This window comes from Pituophis catenifer, unplaced genomic scaffold (assembly GCF_029215685.1).
Source record: "Pituophis catenifer annectens isolate HBS135680 unplaced genomic scaffold, rPitCat1.0.hap2 SCAF_2, whole genome shotgun sequence".
Classification (NCBI taxonomy): Eukaryota; Metazoa; Chordata; class Lepidosauria; order Squamata; family Colubridae; genus Pituophis; species Pituophis catenifer.
This window is the reverse complement of record NW_027256882.1, coordinates 32,702,537-32,721,703: the sequence shown is the minus strand read 5'-3', so window position 1 is coordinate 32,721,703 and position 19,167 is coordinate 32,702,537. Positions and strand designations below refer to the sequence as shown.

Here is a 19,167-nt window from a genome sequence, read left to right as displayed (position 1 = left end):
GGAGAGGGAGGAAATCTGGTGGGTGGAGAACATTTTATACACCTTTGCTCTTTTTTCAAGGGCTTTTTCAGGAGGCTTCTTTAATCAGAACAGAGTCTCTGAGAGGCCATAGACAGTCCCAAGCCCCCTCCTTTATCTTGCCTTTTTGGTGGTGGCACATAATTTCTGGATGACCTCCCCAGAGTCCTTTAACTGGCACCCACAGTGGCATCATTTTGGCACCAGGTGAAGGCATTTCTGGGAAGGAAGGAAGGACGGAAGGAAGGAAGGAAGGAAGGAAGGAAGGAAGGAAGGAGAGCACCACGAATATGACTGCAACTACAGTACCAGTACTAAACAGGTTTAGGGCCTGGAAACTTTAGAGACCTAATTTATAGAATTCACATCTAAATCTCTTTTGAATATTCCCCAGAAGTGGGGAGATGCTGCAAAGCAGGAACAACCCTAGAGGGAGTCAACAAAGGCCTAAGGGAGGGAAGCCCCACCCCTTATTTGTGAGGAAGGCAGAGCTGGCTGACACCTTGAGTTTGTTGACATCCCTTGGGACACCCTGGCCGTAATCCCCATCCCTTTTGAGGTTCTGTTGGGCTAGATCAGTGACTCTCAATTTGACATTTCACTACCTCAGAATTACAGCGTTCTATCTGACATTTTTGTCAAAAATGAGTTAAGAATGTGACAAGGTTCTATCTACCATGACTTAATTTTTTAACAACTTATTTCGTAAAATTTCTAAATAGATTCGCCACAAATAGCAAAATGACAAGGTTCTATCTACACTATCGCAAGAAAACTCAGAACTACAGGGTTCGATTTGCAGCAGCCAATTGTCGTGCTTGGCTGCTCCCATGTGACGGAGCAAGGATGGAGCCTGCAGCGCTCCATCCTTCTGGACACGTGAATACCAAAATAATGTCTCTTTTCCACGATAGGGAAGCAAGTTCAGACTTATAGGAACCAAGTGGATCCGAGTATGTTCCAGAAACTGAAGATACCAATCGGATATGGAACTTTTAATTGCGTATTCTGTGCTTTAAGTCTATACCATTCACTAACGCTATTACAGTGCAGGCCCGGAAAATTGGAACACGGTCACCATCTGTGCCTTTGAAAAGAAGATGAGGAAACCTGCTTTGCCAATACCGCCTGCTGCATCTGTTACATTGCCTGTGCCTAAGACAGAGCTACAGCAGTGGTGGATTGCCCCCCGGTTCGGACCGGTTCTATAGAACCGGTAGTAAAACCAGTGGGAGGCTCCACCCACTGACCTTGATGTTACCAGAAGCGATCTGCGCATGCGCAGAAGCAAAGCGGGTACGCGAGCGATCCCGTTACGAACCGGTAGTAAAGTTAAGTAGAACCCACCCCTGAGCTACAAGTACACACACTATCCAAAGCAAAACAAGATGACATAGAAAGTATGCTCAAATGGATGCTTTAAGTCGATAATGACTATTACTGCACCATTTTGAAGGAACCGTTATGCAAAAATGGGGTTAAATAGTAATTCTCGGTATTCAGACATGCATTCTTACATTTAATGCTGAACCTTCAAATAGTAATTTACAAGCATTTTATGGTCACAAAAACAAATTCGAGTTAATATCAAGTTGAATTCAGTACTTTTTTCAAAAAAAATTTTTATTAAGCTTTGTAATTCTCATTTTTATGGTGTAACTTAGTGTGACAAAGTTCTATCTGATATTCGGAGCCTCTAGTATAACCCCAAGATGAGTCACCATCGGCCTCATTTTTTTTTCTTGCATGCACCATTTGTTGGTAGGCTCACCTACCAAACGTTTTCCTTCTATGTACAATGGGGTAACCAGTAAAATTTTTCAAATGTTTAAGGCTCATTTCCCAAAAAATGGTCGCGACACACATAGAACCCTGTAATTCTGAGGTAGCGATATGTGAAGTCAAATAATAAGCATTTTAACATTTCCCATTTATGAGCATCCTTATGGTTACTTGATCAAAATTCAGTCGCTTGGCAATTGGCTCATATTTATGACGGTTGCAGTGTCCCCCCTTTATGACCTTCTGACAATGGGGAAATGGAATTCATTAGCAACTGTGTCACTAACATGACACATGCAGTGATTCACTTAACAACTGTGACAAGAAAGATCATCATGTAGGCGCTATCCCCAAAAGGGACGCTGGGGTCCCCTTGCCCTCTTTTTCAACCATCCAAACGCCTTCCTCTGCTACTGTCTGTTTGTTATTGGTTGCCACTCCATTCGGGTCCCTTGCTCAGGCACCTCCACTTGCCCTGCTCGGCTGGACTCTGCTGCATTGCCCTTCCAGTCGGTCCCTTCCGGAGTCTCCTCTCAACAGGTGGATTACGCGGCTGGTGGTGGTCAGACGGCCAATCAGCCAGTTCTTCCTCTCTCCCCTCTTTATCTCTGCTGCTTGCTGGTCTGTCCTACCACTTCCTCTGCTCCTCTGTTCATTCCCCTGCCTGCCTCCCTTTCTCTTCATCTCTTTCCCCTTCCTCCTCCTCCTCCTTTCTCAGCCTTTCCTCACACACTTTTCCCTACCTTTCTCCACACTCCACTCTCCACTCTCCTTCACATTCCTTTCTCCCCCTTTCCTCAACCTGTCCTCATGCGTCGCTTCCCCCTCTCTCTTGGTGGGGTGGAGGCCAGGTGAGCCAGGAGACTCCACTTCTCTGCCTCCAAAGAGACTCACCTGTCCCTCTCACCCTCTCTCTATCCCCTGCTCTCCTCCTCTTTCCTGCCAAAACATCCTCCTTTTCATTCCCTTCTTCCACCATGATTCAGTTAAAATGGCGCAAAGCTCACTTAACAGGTGTCTCACTTGGCAGCAGAAATTTGGGGCTCGGTTGTAAGTCCAGGACTACCTGTATTAGGTATGTTCATTAGGATTATCTTCAGTTGTTTAGATGCTTTGAGATGTTCCAGAGAGCTGCGGTCAGCAAGCAAAGTCACCATATCAGAGTTACGTTTCACTCCCCTTATTTATTTTTATCTCGCCTTTATTATTTTTACAAATAACTCAAGGTGGCAAACTTATCTTCCTCCTCCTATTTTCCCCACAACAATCCTGTCAGGTGGTTTGGACTGAGAGAGAATGACTGGCTCAGAGTTACCAACTGGCTTTCATGGCTAAGGCAGGACTTGAACTCACTGTCTTCCTCTTCCTCTTCCAAGCAAGAGGGAAAAAGAATGTTATTGTCAAATAATGCATTTCTTTCATAATGTATTTCATTTTTACAATTCTATTAACAATTCTTTTTGACTTTTGGCTTGAGAAAACTCACGTTTTTTATCTTGATAACAAATGCTATGTTTTATTTTTTTTTCTGTCTTCTGTGCATCTTCTGTTTCTATGTATTGCACTGAATAAATTTATTGGCATAAAATTGCAATCCATGAGACACCTACTGTATAAAATTACAGTCAGTCTTACAATCAGTAATCCGATTGTTGTAGATAACCTACGTAAGTATAAAAAGATAGGAAAAATACTAGGATTTGTTTTTAAAAAAACCAATGAGGCTATAAAACTTATATTGAGTGTAATACTTGCTGAAGCCCTGCTGGGGTTTGTTGGATTATGACAATTATGTGTTAAAAGGAAACGGAAAAAACGGAGAAGGAAAGAAAAAAAGTTAAAGATTACAGAATATACTGAGTCATCGACAATCATTGATTGCAACTAACATTAAACAAACAAGCATGATCCATAAATGGGATGGAGAGCTGTGACAGACATATAAAATCATGATTGACAGGCTTATCTATAAGGTATCTTTAATACTGATACATCTCAACACATGATGTTAAAGCCGATAAACCTCCTAGGACACTTCATTTTTTTTTTCTCCAGACAAATAGAAACGATGATCAGGTTATTCCTTTATAATGATTGATTGACTGACCAGGATGGCATAGAACAATAAAGGAAGCTGAAGTAGCAAAAAGTTAAGGAATCTCTGCTTTAAAGGCTTTCGAGATCCCTGCTTGGCAAAGAGGAATTTTTCTAAATTTTGTTTATGGATGTCCCTTCTTTGAGGGGAGTGTCATGCAAGCACCTTGGCTCAAATAGAAAGAGGGCAGAAGGGTCTCTCCAACCAAGGAAGCATCTGAGAATGTATGGAGCAGAGCTGCGGACCTGGCATCAAAAAAGTTCACTTGTCCCCCTTCGGAGTTGAGAGAGATGCGGATCTTTGTCGGCTCCTCAGTCAGGACCAGCTCAGAGTGTTTTGACAGAGATATGGCTGTGTATTTTCCTTCCCATTTCTGAAACTCCCAGCGCCTGGTCTGCACATCAATGTTTGTTAAGTTCAGTGGCTTGTTGGCAACCCCTATACCCCATCCTGCTCTATCTCCTACCATAACTTCCCAGAAATGTCTTCCTGTTGAGAACCTCTGACAGCCAAGGACACAAGGATGATATACAAATCTGTTGCGGCCTGAGACAGAATATTTTCCTTCAACTGGCTTAACTCCTTTGATGCTTTTTAGATCTTCGGAGACGCCAAGGCGGTCAGGATGGGCTGTGTCTGGATCCAGAGTTACATTCACTGTAATGGGGAAGGGAAGGAAGGGAAAAAAAAAACAGGAGCTTCAGCTTGAGGCCTAATTTGTGTCTTCAACTCCCAAGGGTTTAACTCTAGAGTCTCCTTTGTGAATGGAGTTCAGCTTCCAACACCACCACTACTACCCAGAACTGGAGGAGTCATTGTTTTTTTCAACACACCTAACTATTGCCTGGTCCAAGGTTCTCCAACTTTGGCAATTGTAAAGAATTGTGGACCCCTGGCCAAGTCCTTCAAACCCTTCATAGTGCTCCACCTGTTCCAGCCTCCCTACACAATTCTCATTAGCTTCCATCTTGCATATGAGATTAATGGGTTTGGGAGTGAAGAGTAGTTGGCTTTGCCTTCAGTGAGTTGCTTTGATGGCCCAGGTTGAACAGGGACTCTGCCTGGAGCCTTAATCCAGAGGATCAGGCAGAGCCAGTGGTAGTCATGTTTCAATTGTGAACTGGCACAGTCAGAAGTATCCCCCAGAGGTAACTTAGGACACATGATAGGATGTGAAGAAGATCCGCCCTTTTCTCTGTGAGCATCAGGGTATCACAGGCATGTACAAAAGGGGAGGATCTTATACAGGACACTCTGCTTTCATCAGTCTGATGGCCCACAAGGTGGAGGCAACCCTGATGCTCCAACTTTGCTATTTGCTTTGATCCAAAGGACCTAATTTCTCTGCTCCCAAAGACCTGGTCTCTCACCAACTTATACTCAGGCAGTAAAATCAATAGCTTGATAGTGTTATTAGCTTGGTAGGAATTCTATGTGTCAGCCCTGGAACCATTTCCCACACACATATACATACCTTGGCATTTCAGGGTGGCCACAGTGAAGAAGATCGAGCTGTGAGAGGGGGAAGGAAGAGACAACTGGGGATTGTAGCCATAATCAAATTCTTTCTCCTGAGAACCAAGAGTTTTCCCACCAGGTGCAAGGAGGTGTGGTCTCAGACTGAGTGACCCTTGGACTGTGACCTGATTGGACCATGTGATAGACTGCATGGGCAGGGAAGGGAAAACTTTACTTTTAATTAGGGGGAAACCCAAGGGGGGCTCAGAGTCGGGTTTCCCCAGATGTGCCAATATGATGTGCCTAATAAATCTATACTTTGAGGAACATGGCTGCCTTGGAGTTTTGATTCTGTTGGGTCTGTTACTTGGAACCCGGACACTATGTTCTTTTCAGTCCCACCCCATATTTTCCCATTTCTCCAGATTTTTCATTCTGTATCAAGACTGACTTCAATTTTCTAGATTATATATACATAATCATACATAATGAACAGAATAGACTAAAATTGGGATGGGATGGGATGGAGTAGAGTAGAGTAGAGTAGAGTAGAGTAGAGTAGAGTAGAGTAGAGTAGAGTAGAGTAGAGTAGAGTAGAGTAGAATAGAATAGAATAGAATAGAATAGAATAGAATAGAATAGAATAGAATAGAATAGAATAGAATAGAATAGAATAGAATAGAATATGGATGAAAAAATAAAGAACTTCCAGCAAATGATAGCTAAAAATGAACAACAAATTAAGATAATAGAAGAGAAATCAGAGCAAGCAGAGAAAAGAATGGAGGAGATGAATCAAAGATTAACACAGGCAGACAAGGATTTAGTAATCAATTTAGAAATCGAAAAAGCCATTTCCTGAGATTCCAGAACATTGAAGAAGTAAAAGGGGAAGATCTCATTGATATGATGGCAGAGTTGCTGTCAGACGCCTTGGAGATAAACAAGAATAGACCAGACCAGACCAGACCAGACTAGACTAGAACAGACTAGAACAGAATTCTTTATTGGCCAAATGTGATCAGACACACAATGAATTTGTCTCCTGTGCATAAACTCATAATGTACACAGAAACAGCAAGTAATAGGTCATAAATAATAAAATCATTAAAGCTTACCGAATCATCTTAGTCTTTAAGGTATCTACTCCTATATTTTTCTTTTAGGTGACTCTATCATGTTAAAGTTAATGGCATAAGAGCTCAAAATAGCAAGTGATTGTGATTCTTAGAACTCATATTTACCTTCCTGTAGTTGAAGTCCACTTTCCAGAGTATCTGGGGAAGAAAAGGGAGGGATTAAGCATCTCATCACTGGAATTGGAGCAACAGAAGGGCCTCCCTCGTATACCCTGATTTGCTTTCCTTGGACTCAAATCAGGAAATAAGGAATATAGAAAGCTACAAGCCAAAATGCCATTGGTGGCTATATATATATCATCAGATATACAGTATTTTTCAGACTATAAGATGCTCCAAACTATAAGATGCACTTAGCTTTTGGGGAAGAAAACAACAAAAAAAAATCTGCCTCTCCCTCCCAGCAATTTGCCTCCTTGCAGCAAACAGCCTGGTCAGCTTCAGCACAGTCTGATTTAGCATGAGCAGCTGATTGTTGCCTGTATCTGCCTCCTGGAATACCAACGATTAGCTGTACCAGTCTGTAGCAGGGGTGAAATGCTCCCGGTTCGGACCGGCTCGGGCGAGTAGGTAGAACCGGTAGCAAAAGTCCCTGCCCCCGCCCATGCCTAGCTGAGCTGCGCGATCATCAGAGCCTTTTTTTTCTTTTAAATGGCTCTGATGATCCAAGCTCTGACGATCCCAGCTGAGTTACCTTAGCTGCTGGTCGCAACGCCTGCCTTGCTTCGCTTGCTGTAATACCTGCGATCCATTGCATCAGCAAGCAACTGAATCTCCCTGCCTGCAATCAAGCTCATTGGTGAACAGCTCTATCTGCCTGCCTGCCTGCCTGCCTTCCTGCTGTACCTTCTATTGCAGGGATCTCCAACCTTGGCAACTTTAAGACTTGTGGACTTGTGAACTCCCAGCAAAACTGGCTGAGGAATTCTGGGAGTTGAAGTCCACAGGTCTTAAAGTTGCCAAGGTTGGAGACCCCTGTTCTATTGGGTAAGTTTTTTTCCCCTTTGGGAGCTTTAAAAAAAAATAGTTAATTGGGTTTTTTTTTAGTTGTTCTTTTTTTAGACCTAGCCATTTAAAGTTTAGGAAGTTTTAAATTTAGCTGCTTTTATATAAAAATAAAAATAAAATAATACTTGTGCAGCTTTCTGAGATTTAGTGTGTTTCTGTAGTGTTTCACTCTAACTACACAAACACACAAAATCTCACAAAGCTGTATGTGGAATTTTGTGTGTGTGAAGTGTGAAAGTTGGTTTTTTGGGCTTTTTGTGGCTGTGTGAGGTTCCTTCTTGTTGCAGGGGCCATTTTGGGTCTAGCACAGCTGTTTTTACATTGTGGGTGAGCCAGTTGTGTTGTGTTGTGTTGTGTGTGTGTAAAGTGGGAAAGTTGTTTTTTTGAGCTTTTTGTGGCTGTATGAGGTTCCTACTTGTTGCAGGGGCCATTTTGGGTCTAGCACAGCTGCTTTTATATTGTGGGTGAGACAGTTGTGTTGTGTTGTGTTTTGTAGGTTAAAAAAGGGAAAAGAAGTGACATTGACTTGGCCACACCCACCCAGTCACCTTACCACCAAGCTCCGCCCACTAATTAAGCCACACCCACAAAACCAGTAGCAAAAAAATTTAGATTTCACCCCTGGTCTGCAGGGATCGCCATTGCCTATTGTTGCCTCTGTGTGCCCTGTTTTTGGTCTCCATTCACCCCGTTTTCAGACTCCGCGTGTGGAGGTCAAAAAACGGAGCATGCAGAGGTGGCGATCCCCACAGCCTAGAACAGCTGATTGGTGGTATTCCGGGAGGGAGATCCAACCAGACAATCAGCTGCTGATGCTAAATTAGGCTGTGTTGAAGCTGACCAGGCTGTTTGCTGTTTGCTGCATGGAGGCAAATTGCTGGGAGGCAGAGGCCGAAGGGTGGGGGCCAGCGGGTGGGCAGGCAACATTGGCTGTACAAAACGCACAGATATTCCCACCCACCTTTGTGTGGAGAGTGCTTCTTTTTTTTTTTTATTGCAAAAGTTTTACAATTACATTTTCACCCCTTTTTTCACCCCCCCCACCTCCCTCCCCAAACTTCCCATCCTCCCTAACCCTCCCTAACCTCCCCCCCCCAGACTTCCCTATTATATATTCATAACTAATAACACTGATATATAAGCTTGAACCCATCCCTCCCCCTGTATAATTTTTCCTCTTTATCTCTTTACATTAAAATATTTCTAATACATTATTTTCAAATAAAAGCTATTTGATACTTTCTAGTTTGGTATTTGTTCTGGACATATTCTATCCAACTTTTCCATTCCCATTCATAAGTCTCTTGTGAACAGTCTTTTAAATATGCTGAAATCTTCGCCATCTCTGCAAAACTAGCCATCTTCAATATCCATTCCTCGATAGTGGGCAAAGCTTCATTCTTCCAATATTTACCTATCAACAATCTTGCTGCTGTTATCATATACAATATCAGTTTTATTTCACCCCGTGTAAAACCCTTAACTATACCCAGTAAAAACAACTGTGGAGAAAATTGAATTTTTTTCCTCAAAACATTCTGCATAACCCACCAAATTTTTATCCAAAAAGCCTTAACCTTCCTGCAGGTCCACCAAACATGATAATACGTAGCATCTAAACATTCACATCTCCAACATTTTGGCTGAACATTAGGGTACATACATGACAACTTTTTAGGATCTAAATGCCATCTATAAAACATTTTATAAAAATTTTCTCTCAGGTTTTGCGACTGTGTAAATTTAACATTCTGAACCCAAATTTTTTCCCAAGTTTCCAGCATCACTGGTTCTTCAAAATTCTGTGCCCACTTAATCATACAATCTTTAACTAATTCCGTTTCTGAATCTCTTTCTAACAAAACATTATAAAGCCTTTTAATATGCATTGGACCTTTCTCTCTTATATGTCTAACCAATTCTTCCTCATGCAACATAATGCCAGTTTTTTGGTCCTCTTTCCATCTCAGTTGTAATTGATTATATTGTAGCCAAGTTAAATTAAACCCTTCATCCAACAGTGTCTGTAATATCTTCAGCTGCCATCTGCCCGCATCTGTAAAGAGAACCTCTTTATATAAAAACCCCCTGAGTGACATTATATTTGTATTCCACAAAGTATGACCAAGATCCAGCCATAGCGGTAGTGTGGAGAGTGCTTCTTATACACCGAAAAATACAGTAAATATATTCTACTATATATTCCATATACCTCAACTTAGGTATATGGTCCTCAACTTACAACCATTTGTTTAGTGAAGTTACAACGGCACTGACAAAAGTGATTTATGACCGGTTCTCACACTTAGTATTGTTGCAGCCTCCCAGGATCCTGGAATTGTCATCTTCAACCTTCCTGGGGAGCTTCTGACAAGCAAAGTCAATGGGGGAAGTCGCTTAACAGCCACATTCTTCACTTAACAGTTGTGATTTTCTGAATAACTGTGCCAAAAAAGTTCATAAAATGGGACACAGCTCACTTAAAAACTACCTTCCTTAGCAACAGAAATTTTGGACTCAGCTGAAGTCGTAAGTCAAGAACTACCAATATATATTCCATTATACTTAGTGGAAACGTATTCTGCTTCCCCAGTGATCCGTGCACTTAGATTTGGGATACAAAGAATACAGGTAGTCCTCGTCTTATACCCACAATTGTACCCAGAATTTATGTTGCTAAGTGAGAAACTTGGTAAGTCAGTTTTCCCCCATGTACGACTTTTCTTGCCACATTTGGTAGGTGAATAACTCCAGTTGCTAAATTGGTAACATGGTTGTTAAGTGAATCTGGCTTCCCCATTGACTTTGTTTGTCAGAAGAACACAAAAGATGATCACTGCAACCGTCATAAATATGAACCCGTTGTCAAGCATCTAAATGTGAATCATGTGGCTCTGGAGATGATAAAATGGTCATAAGTGTGAAAAACAACCATAAGTCACTTTTTTCAGTGCCATTATAACTGTGAACAGTCACTAAGTGAATTGTTGTAAATTAAGGACTACCTGTAAATGGACAATTATGAGTAGCTAATGTTTCCCGTTTTTAGGTGGCACATCTTTAATGGGAGAAGCCAGAAAGCTCCTCTTCCCCTCCTGGTGCCAAGACAAGAGGCCTTTCCCCAGAGAAATGAGGTTGTCTCTTCCACTGATCCGGAAATCGATCCCTCTTTGATCCATGTGACATTGGATCCCAGAATCACTCTTGGATGCTCAAAATGTCATCCAGGGTGAAACCCTGGCGGCTGTTTTTTACTTCTCAATTTTCTCATGGCACTTTTCAGAAGCCCAGGGATATCACCGTAATCCCAGATTGTCCACTTCCTCTTCTGATCCAAGGAGGTTGTTAATCCCCATGTCTTTACAAGCACCCAGTCTGCAGGCTGCACAGTCCAAGAATCAGATGGTGGGTATTTCGTCACTCTGGAAGTGATCTGTCCAAGATGCCAGGCCTTCCACTTTTAGTGCCACATATGTGGTCAGAAGCACTTGAAACGGTCCCTTCCACTTCTGATCCAAGGACATTGTTAATCCCCATGTCTTTACAAGCACCCAGTCTGCAGGCTGAAACGGATGTACTGGATGATCTAGTCCAGGGTATTGATTTTCCTGCAGATAACGGGAAAGAAAATTCATAACCCCAGCGAGTTGTCTTACATATTGGTACAAGGTCAGTTCGCCCACCAGTGGGATGGACCTCTCCTCTGCCTCTGCCTTCCGAGTGATCTTTAACTGTTCACACAAACCTTAGCTGTGAAATATGGGTCACAATCAAAGGATATACTATTTGGCAGCCCAAACCCAGGAATGATTTCTTCCAGTAGGACGTTTACTATTTCATGCTCTCTATTAGTCCTGCAAGCAAAAGCCTCAGGCCATCCTGTGAAGGTACATTCTAGTCCCGCAACATACTCAAAAGCTTGCTTTCTAGGTAATTCAGTGAAGTCTATTTCCCAAATTGTCCCTGGGTAGTTGCCTTTAAGTTGGACTCCTAAGGGGTGGGCGCCTGGCTACTTTTGGATTATTTCTGGCATAGATCAGACAAACTGCTACAGCTTGGGAGGCTGCGGAATAGAGACCCTTGTCTACTACACAGCATGTCACTAAGTCTACCAGTCCCTTTGACCCCCCATTGTGTGCTGGCATGTATTTGTTATAAATGAATCCTCTGAGGTGTATTTGGTAGAATAGGTCTGCCCTCTACCTTCCACCACCCATCCTTCCTCTCCCTGCCTCCAACTGATGTGGCCCATGTCCTACCCTTGGGAGTCCAAGAGAGTGGAGAAGTGGGTAGGGAGAAATAGGAGTTAGGTAGGCTGTTCATTCTAAGTGTGGTAGGGAGGCTTCCTTAGCAGCTCCATCTGCAGCCCAATTTCCTTTTGTGTAAAGGGGAATCTTAGAATGTCCCTTGACATGTAAGACTGCTACTTGTTTTGTTTGCCAAGCAGCCTCCAATAATTTTAAAATTTGTGGGCTATATTTAACGGTTGATTCTCTTGCATTTAATAATCCTCTTTCCTTCCATAAGGCTCCATGGGCACGCAAGGCTCCAAAGGTATATTTGCTATTAATGTTTGTCCCACAGCCAGCTGTAAGGCTCTAGTTAGAGTGACCAGTTCAGCTAGCTGGGCAGAAATGTTTACTGGTGATGGGTTGACTTCTACAACTTCCCATGCTGTCACCACTGCATATCCTGCCTTTCTCTGGCCTTCTACCATAAAGCTACCAGCATTCACAGTCAGCACTTGGGATCGACTGATCACAAAGATCGGGTCTACTGGCACAGACTGAATCCACTACCTGTACACAATCGTGATGCAATTCACCTGGGGCAAGAGTGTAGCTGGAATGAGTAGCTCTAATTGGATACCTCTAATTGTATGGCTGGGGAGTCAAGCAAGAGGGTCTGATATTTGGCTTGGTGGCCCCCCAATCATCCAAAATGCTCCCTTTACTTCCATAATCTCTTGAACCCCCTTTGGGACTTTTACTATGGGATAAAGTGATAGTGTTAACTGTTGAGCTTCTTCAACTAGCAGGGCTGTTGCTGCCGCTGTTCCCAAGCCATCCCAATGCCAGAGCCTAATTTCTGGGTGAGAACTTCCATTGCAATGCCTTCCCATTCCTGTACAAATAGAGTAAAAGGCGTAGTGGGGTCTGGAAGCCCCCAGTGCTGGTGCTCCCAAAAAGCTCCCTCTCTATTTGTGTGAATGTTTGTTGGCGTTATCTAATCCATTCACATATTTTCCCATCCCCCCTTGAACAGCCTCATAAAGGGGCTTGATGATAAATCAAAAATTAAGAATCTGAAATTCTACAAAAACCCAAGACTCCCAATTGTTTTCTGTTAAAAGGGGGCTTTAATGGATTGCCTCCCTCCTTAGGCTAAAAGTCTCCAGCTGTGCTGCAGAGATGCCATATCCTAAGTTTTGAACCTCCTGCTGTGCAATTTGGGCTTTTGTTGTTACAGGCACATTATAGCCTTTCCAGAAGCCCCAACAAAAAGTATCTCATAGGTAGTCCAAGGAGCAATAGGTCTGTTAAGGACAGATCTACCGGCTTCTGTATCTATTAACACCTTATGTTTAGATCCCCCAATTTGGACTTCCACCAGGGGTTGGGGTGTTGGGGGAGCAATGGCTTCCTTCCCCTGGCCTCTTCATCTTCTTTTTCTGCTTGCAATGGCTCTAGCCATCAGGCACCCACTCTTCCAATATCCTCCTTTCCTGCATATAACACACTGGTTGGGGCCCAAGGGGACCTTTCCTCTTCCATGCCCTGAACTCCCCTCCTCTTCCGGATTGTGTCCCCTTCCTCACAGCTTTTTCTGCCTAAGGGCATCTGCTAGGAAGATAGCATTTCGGGGAGCCTTCTGGATTTCTTTCTTATTTTCTTCTTACCCTCTGGAGGTAAAAAAAAACTTTATAAGCTATCTCAACCAATTCTCAAATGCCTTTCCCTGGACCTCCTTCTAATTTCTGTAACTTTCTTCTAATATCTTCTGCTGACTGCCCTATAGAAATCATGTTTATCATTTTCTGATTTTCTGAGGCTTCAGGATCTAAATCAGTGTATTGCCTGAAAGCCCAGTATATTCTTTCAAGAAAAGTCCTCAGGACTCTCATCTTTCTTTCTGCCTTATTTCAGATACTTTTGCAAGATTCTTACTTTAGGGAACTCCATTTTGGATTCCATAGAAGACTAAAGATTGAGAATTCTGTAGCCTCATATTGTCCCCATCATCATCCAGATCCCATTCCGGCTCCCTGAGGTGGAATTCCCAGCCGGTTGTCACTCTCATGCTCTTTTTTTTAAAAAAACTGCCACTCCATTGTCCCCCGTTACCAGTCTCTGTTCCTCTGGTGTTAGAAGGACATTCATCTGTGTCTGAATGTCTGCCCAAGTGGGGTTATGTGTCCTTATAACAGGTAAGAATAGTAAGCACATTTTCTCTGGGTCTTCCCTATAAGTGGGATTTTGTTGCTTCTATTATAAAGGTCTGAAATAGAAAATGATGTGTAAACTAGGATGGAATCTATTTCCTCCTCGTACCACTATATTTTCTCTAAGTGGAGCCTGCATCTCAGGTTTCAGTTTTGAATGAGATTGGATATCACAAGAGTCACTCATTTTTTATTATGTTGTTCCTCAGCCTCCCCGCTTCTCTGAGATCTCCTTGTCTGGGGCCTCCCATTCCATGAGTAAGTAGGGGGTGGCAGACCAGATCTCAGTCCTCCAGTCCACCCTTCTCCTTTCTTGCCATAATATCCTTCTCCGTCTCTTCCATTTGAGTCAACAGAAGCTTCTCCTGTCCTTCTAACCAGAGTTGTAGCTCTCTGAATTCAGCCACTACATCTTTTTTCACTTCTTTGATGAGGTCCTAGAACAAGAAGGACAAAAGACATAATTTTATTTTATTTTTATTGTTTTACTTAATTATTTTTACTTTTATTTTAATTGTTATAATAATTAAACAGATTCCTTGAAGAATCCAGAAGTGAGGTGGGAGAATATCCGAAGAAGACAAAAAACCCATTTGATATTAAAAAGTGGAGGGGGGAAAGGGTTTTTTTTTAAAGGCTCTAGTTTAATGATCTCTCATGAAAATTTTCTTGGCAATCAGGGATTCCAAAAAAAGAGATAGAAAAATGTTTGTGTCACAATTTTTTCAATAGGAGGAAATATGGTTTGCCTTAATTTATTAAACAAAACAAACCCATTGTATAAAACACGGCTCATGGGATAGGGGCACTTAACCCAACTGTGACTCATTCAGCCGATGGTGACATCTCAGTCCCCAGGTTAAGACCAAGTTCTGTGCCCTAACACCATCTTTAACTTGAATTTCATTTAAGTCAGAATTTGTACTAAAACACAGGCTGCCTATTATCAAAGATGGCAGACGGTGTTTTCCTTCCTATTAGCTCAGAAGCTCTTCACCCTTGGATCAATACTTACAAGCATCTCCTTCACTGTTTGCTCTGTGTCTCCTTTGTATGTAGCTATTTTTTCTTTCTCCTCCTTCTGAGCCTTCAGGCAATCCTCCAGCTTGATCTGAAAAATACAAGTTTTGAGTTTCTTTTCCGTAAAGGATTACATCGGAGGGAAGACCCAGTTAGAAGATATATGCAATCATCATAAATACATGGCAGTTGGCAAGCATCCAAATTTTGATCATGTGACCACAGAATGCTGCAATGATCACAAGGGTGAAAAGCATTATGTCACTTTTTTCATTGTCATCGTAACTTTGAACAGTCGCTAAACGAATGGTTTTAAGTCGAGGACTACCTGTAATGGCATTAAAGTGAGCTGCCTGAGTCTCCTGGTTGCAGTCATCCAGAAGCATCACTGAGAAATGAACGTTTGGCCTGATCCAGCAGGAGTGTTTTTCGGGGTCTGCACTCAAGACTTTGGAGGAATGACAATTTCGTTCTAGAGCAAATGTGGAAAGGGAGCTGGCAAAGGGAGCCTATTTCCCCCTACAGGCAATTTCCCTTGCTAAGCAAGACAGTTAAGTGATGTTCTTGCTGCAGTTGTTTTTTTAAAAAATAATATTTATTAAATTTTCAAACATTAAAATATACAGTATAAAAAAATAGAAAAGAACAAAAAATAAAAAACTATAACAAACAACAAAAACAACATACAAAAAGAAACATATCAAAACCTAAGCACTAGTAACAGATTTTCTATATCGGCATCTCTATCCTCATTAACTTCCATACACAAATTCTACTTCTATCTGTCTTAATTTACATCCTTATCTAAGTTACAATATCTTCTATTCACAATTTGGTTTCGTAACAAAATATCGCTTACATTATAGATTTCCTCTCCAGCCAGGAATACCATTTATTCCAAATTAAATAGTATTTGGTGTCTTCCCTTTTCTTAATTTCCATAGATAATCTGTCCATTTCTGCGCACTCATAATTTTTTAAAATTATAAATTGGTCTGGGGAGATATCCGGTTGTTTCCAATTTTGTGCTATGGCAAGTCTACATGCAGTTAGTATGTGTAATGTGATATATTGTAATTTTTTTTCCATTTTCCCTTCTTAAATACCAAGGAGGAATAGTTCTGTTTTTTTTTCTATCCTCCACTCAGTTATCTCTTCCAGCCATTTTTTTTATCTTCCACCAAAATTTCCTAATCTTAGGGCAGGTCCACCACATGTGGTAGAAGGTCCCTCGGCTATGGCCGCACCTCCAACAATCCGGGGACCTGTTTTGAGAACATCCTTGCCAATCTCGCTTGTGGCAGGTGCCATCGGTAAAACATCTTATAAAGATTCTCCTTGTAAGCAGCTGACATTGTTAGTTTATAGTTTCTCTCCCATAATTTATCCCATTGATCCAAATGAATGTTATAGCCAAAATTTCTTGCCCAGCTAATCATTGTTTCCTTCACGGTTTCTTCTTCCATTTTAAATTTTAACAGAAAATTATACATTTTTGTGATCATTTTTTCTCCTGGTCCTAATAATATCTTATCCAATTCCAATTGTTCTCTGTGTATACCATATTGTTCCCTGTCTTTTTTATATTTTGTCCTAATTTGCAAATATGGCCACCAGTCAATTTTTATTCCTTATTTTTTTAAAATCCTGTTCTGTTTTTAAATTTCCAAGGTCTTGCTGCAGTTGTTAAGTGAATCACTGCAGTTGTTCACTTTTAGTAACACAGTTGTGAAGTGATTCTGGCTTTTGCTGAAGTACGTCATTAAAAGTCCCTTGAGCCGCCTCTCCAGTCTGGTTTTAATTCGCATCTGCGCCAGGCTAAACCCAGTTTGTGGACAACAGAAAAAGTAAATTGGTCCAAGGATTGCCAGGAAGACCAAGGATCTGGATGCCCCTCCGCAGCGATTCCTCCTGGCTGACTCCTACCTGGTATTCCTGGAAAGCCTCCTCCATAGGGATCACCGAGTGGCCCTCGTGCTCTTTGGATCGGTCGCAGACCATGCAGATGAGGGTCTCGTGGTCCTTACAGAATAGCTCGAGGGGCTCCCGGTGCTTCAGGCAGAGGCTCCCTTCTTCCTCGCCCGGATGGCTGCTGCATAGCTTGGCCCCTTCCAGCACCCGCGCCAGCTGCCTGTTGGGGAGGAGGCTGCGGGGCGCGAAGGTCTGCCTGCATTGGGGACAGGAAGCCTCCGATTCCGACGTCCCCCAACTGCGGGTCAGGCAGCCCCGGCAGAAGTTGTGGCCGCACTCCGGGATGAGCACGGGGTCCTGGAAAAAGTCCAGGCAGATGGAGCAGGTGGCTTCTTCCAGGAAACCCTGCAAGGGCGCTTCGGCCGCCATCGCCGCCTCCTCCGCCGGGACAAAGAAAGAGAAAGTTAAGTTTCGTTTCTTTTCCTCCAAATCAGGTGACCGCCTTTGGGCTCTGCCCAGACGGGAAACCGAAATGAATTGTTGTTCCTCTTGCGGTCAGCCTCGCTGGCTTCTTAAAGGGGAAAAAAGTGTTTTAAAAACAACAAACTGGAGAGAAGCAAACATTCACAGGATGGACCCCCGATCAATTATTATTGGCCCAATCAGCTCGTCAAAGAGGGGGGGGGAGTTTTCAAAATAATCTTAATCTTCTTCTTCTTCCTTCTTTCCTTCCTCCTCCCCCCCCTCCTCTTCCTTCTCCTTCATATCCCTCATCGGATGTTGGCGATCATGTTGGCGATCCTATTTTTATCAACAGCCGCATGAAAAAGTACTGCTTTTTAAAATCTGGGGAGAAGCAAATATTCTTGGGACGGACCCCCCAGTCAATTACTGATCCAATAATCCTGCTAGAGGGAAAGATATTGAAAAATCCTGGGGAGGAAGAAACATTCATGGGGCTGATTCACCATCAATTATTATTCAGCCAGCCACTTGTTAAAGGGGAAAATGCTTTTTTAAAAAATGGGAAGAACGACACATTTATGGGACAGAAATGGAATGGAGTAAATTTGGCATGGCAGAAACTGGGAGAAACCCTTGATAAAACCCCAAAGCCAATGCTGCAATCGATAGGATGTCTCACAGATAAAGGAGAATGTAGAAATTATTATTAATTATTGCTTAACGCATTGTAAGCCGCCCTGAGTCTCCGGAGAAGGGCGGCATATAAATCAAATTAAAAAAAAAAAAAAAAAAAAAAAAATTATAATCTGTTCCCTAACTTCTAATATGAATATCTGGCAAAGGAAGACCTTCCTGGACTGTCCCTTTCCCAGCCAGCCAATCAGGAAATGGATCAGGAAAAGTTCCAAAATTGGGCAAAGACTACCTTGTGGATTATGCAATATATAGAATGTGGAATGGGATCATTTGCTGGATGGAAATCTTCAAGTTTGACCAATGAGCTCCCTTAAGGCAAAAGATGGATAGAAAGAGCCATTAGGAGTCTCAGGCCAACCTAAGAGGGGGAGGGAATCTGGTGGGTGGAGAACATCTTATAGGCCATTTATTCAAGGGATTTTGGGGGAGGCTTCCTTAGTCACAATGGGCTCCCCAAGGGGACATGGACACTCCCAAGCCCCTTCCTTTATCTTGCCATTTCAGAGGTGGCACCTCATTTATGGAATGTCCTCCCCAGAGACCCTCAGTTGGTACCCACAGTGGCCTCATTTTGGCACCAGGTGAAAACCCTTCTGTGTTGGGAGGGAGGGAGGGAGGGGAAGGAAGGGAGGGAGGAAGGAAGGAAGGAAGGAAGGAAGGAAGGAAGGAAGGAAGGAAGGAAGGAAGGAAGGAAGGAATCACTAATATGACTGAGGCTACTATGATGCTACTAAACAGATTTAGGGCCTGGAAACTATAGATACCAAATTTCCATAATATTCACATCTAAATCCCTTTTTAATATCCCATATTTATGTTGCAGGAAAACCTTCAACCTAGGAAGTTTAAAATTGTATCATCTAGTGTGTTAAAGGGAAGTACTGTATAGCAAAATCCTATCTAATTTTTTAAAGTCTGTATTCTAACTAGTAAAATCACTGAAAACATTTCTCTATATCTTGCTGTAGCATCCTTTTCTTTACACTAATGGACACTCTTAGGTAACAATTCTGTTCCTAACTAATTGTTGTCCCCAATTGGGGTCTGAACCTGGTGCTGAGGCCAATGAAGGATGCCAGACACGAGGTGCAGGTTTTGATTGCTTTTTATTGGGGTACCCCAAGGAAAAGGGC

General features: G+C 42.4%; 1 protein-coding gene across 1 annotated transcript; it reads right to left on the bottom strand.

The window, feature by feature from the left end:
• Positions 1 to 14,112: 14,112 nt before the first annotated feature.
• On the bottom strand, positions 14,113 to 17,360 carry LOC139309313 (E3 ubiquitin-protein ligase TRIM17-like). Its single transcript, XM_070933367.1, has 3 exons — positions 16,889 to 17,360; positions 14,958 to 15,053; positions 14,113 to 14,379 (listed from the first exon to the last, which is right to left on the bottom strand). The coding sequence occupies exons 1-3, from the start codon at positions 17,300 to 17,302 to the stop codon at positions 14,227 to 14,229; spliced, it is 663 nt and encodes a 220-aa protein (XP_070789468.1). The 5' UTR covers positions 17,303 to 17,360; the 3' UTR covers positions 14,113 to 14,226.
• Positions 17,361 to 19,167: the final 1,807 nt, after the last annotated feature.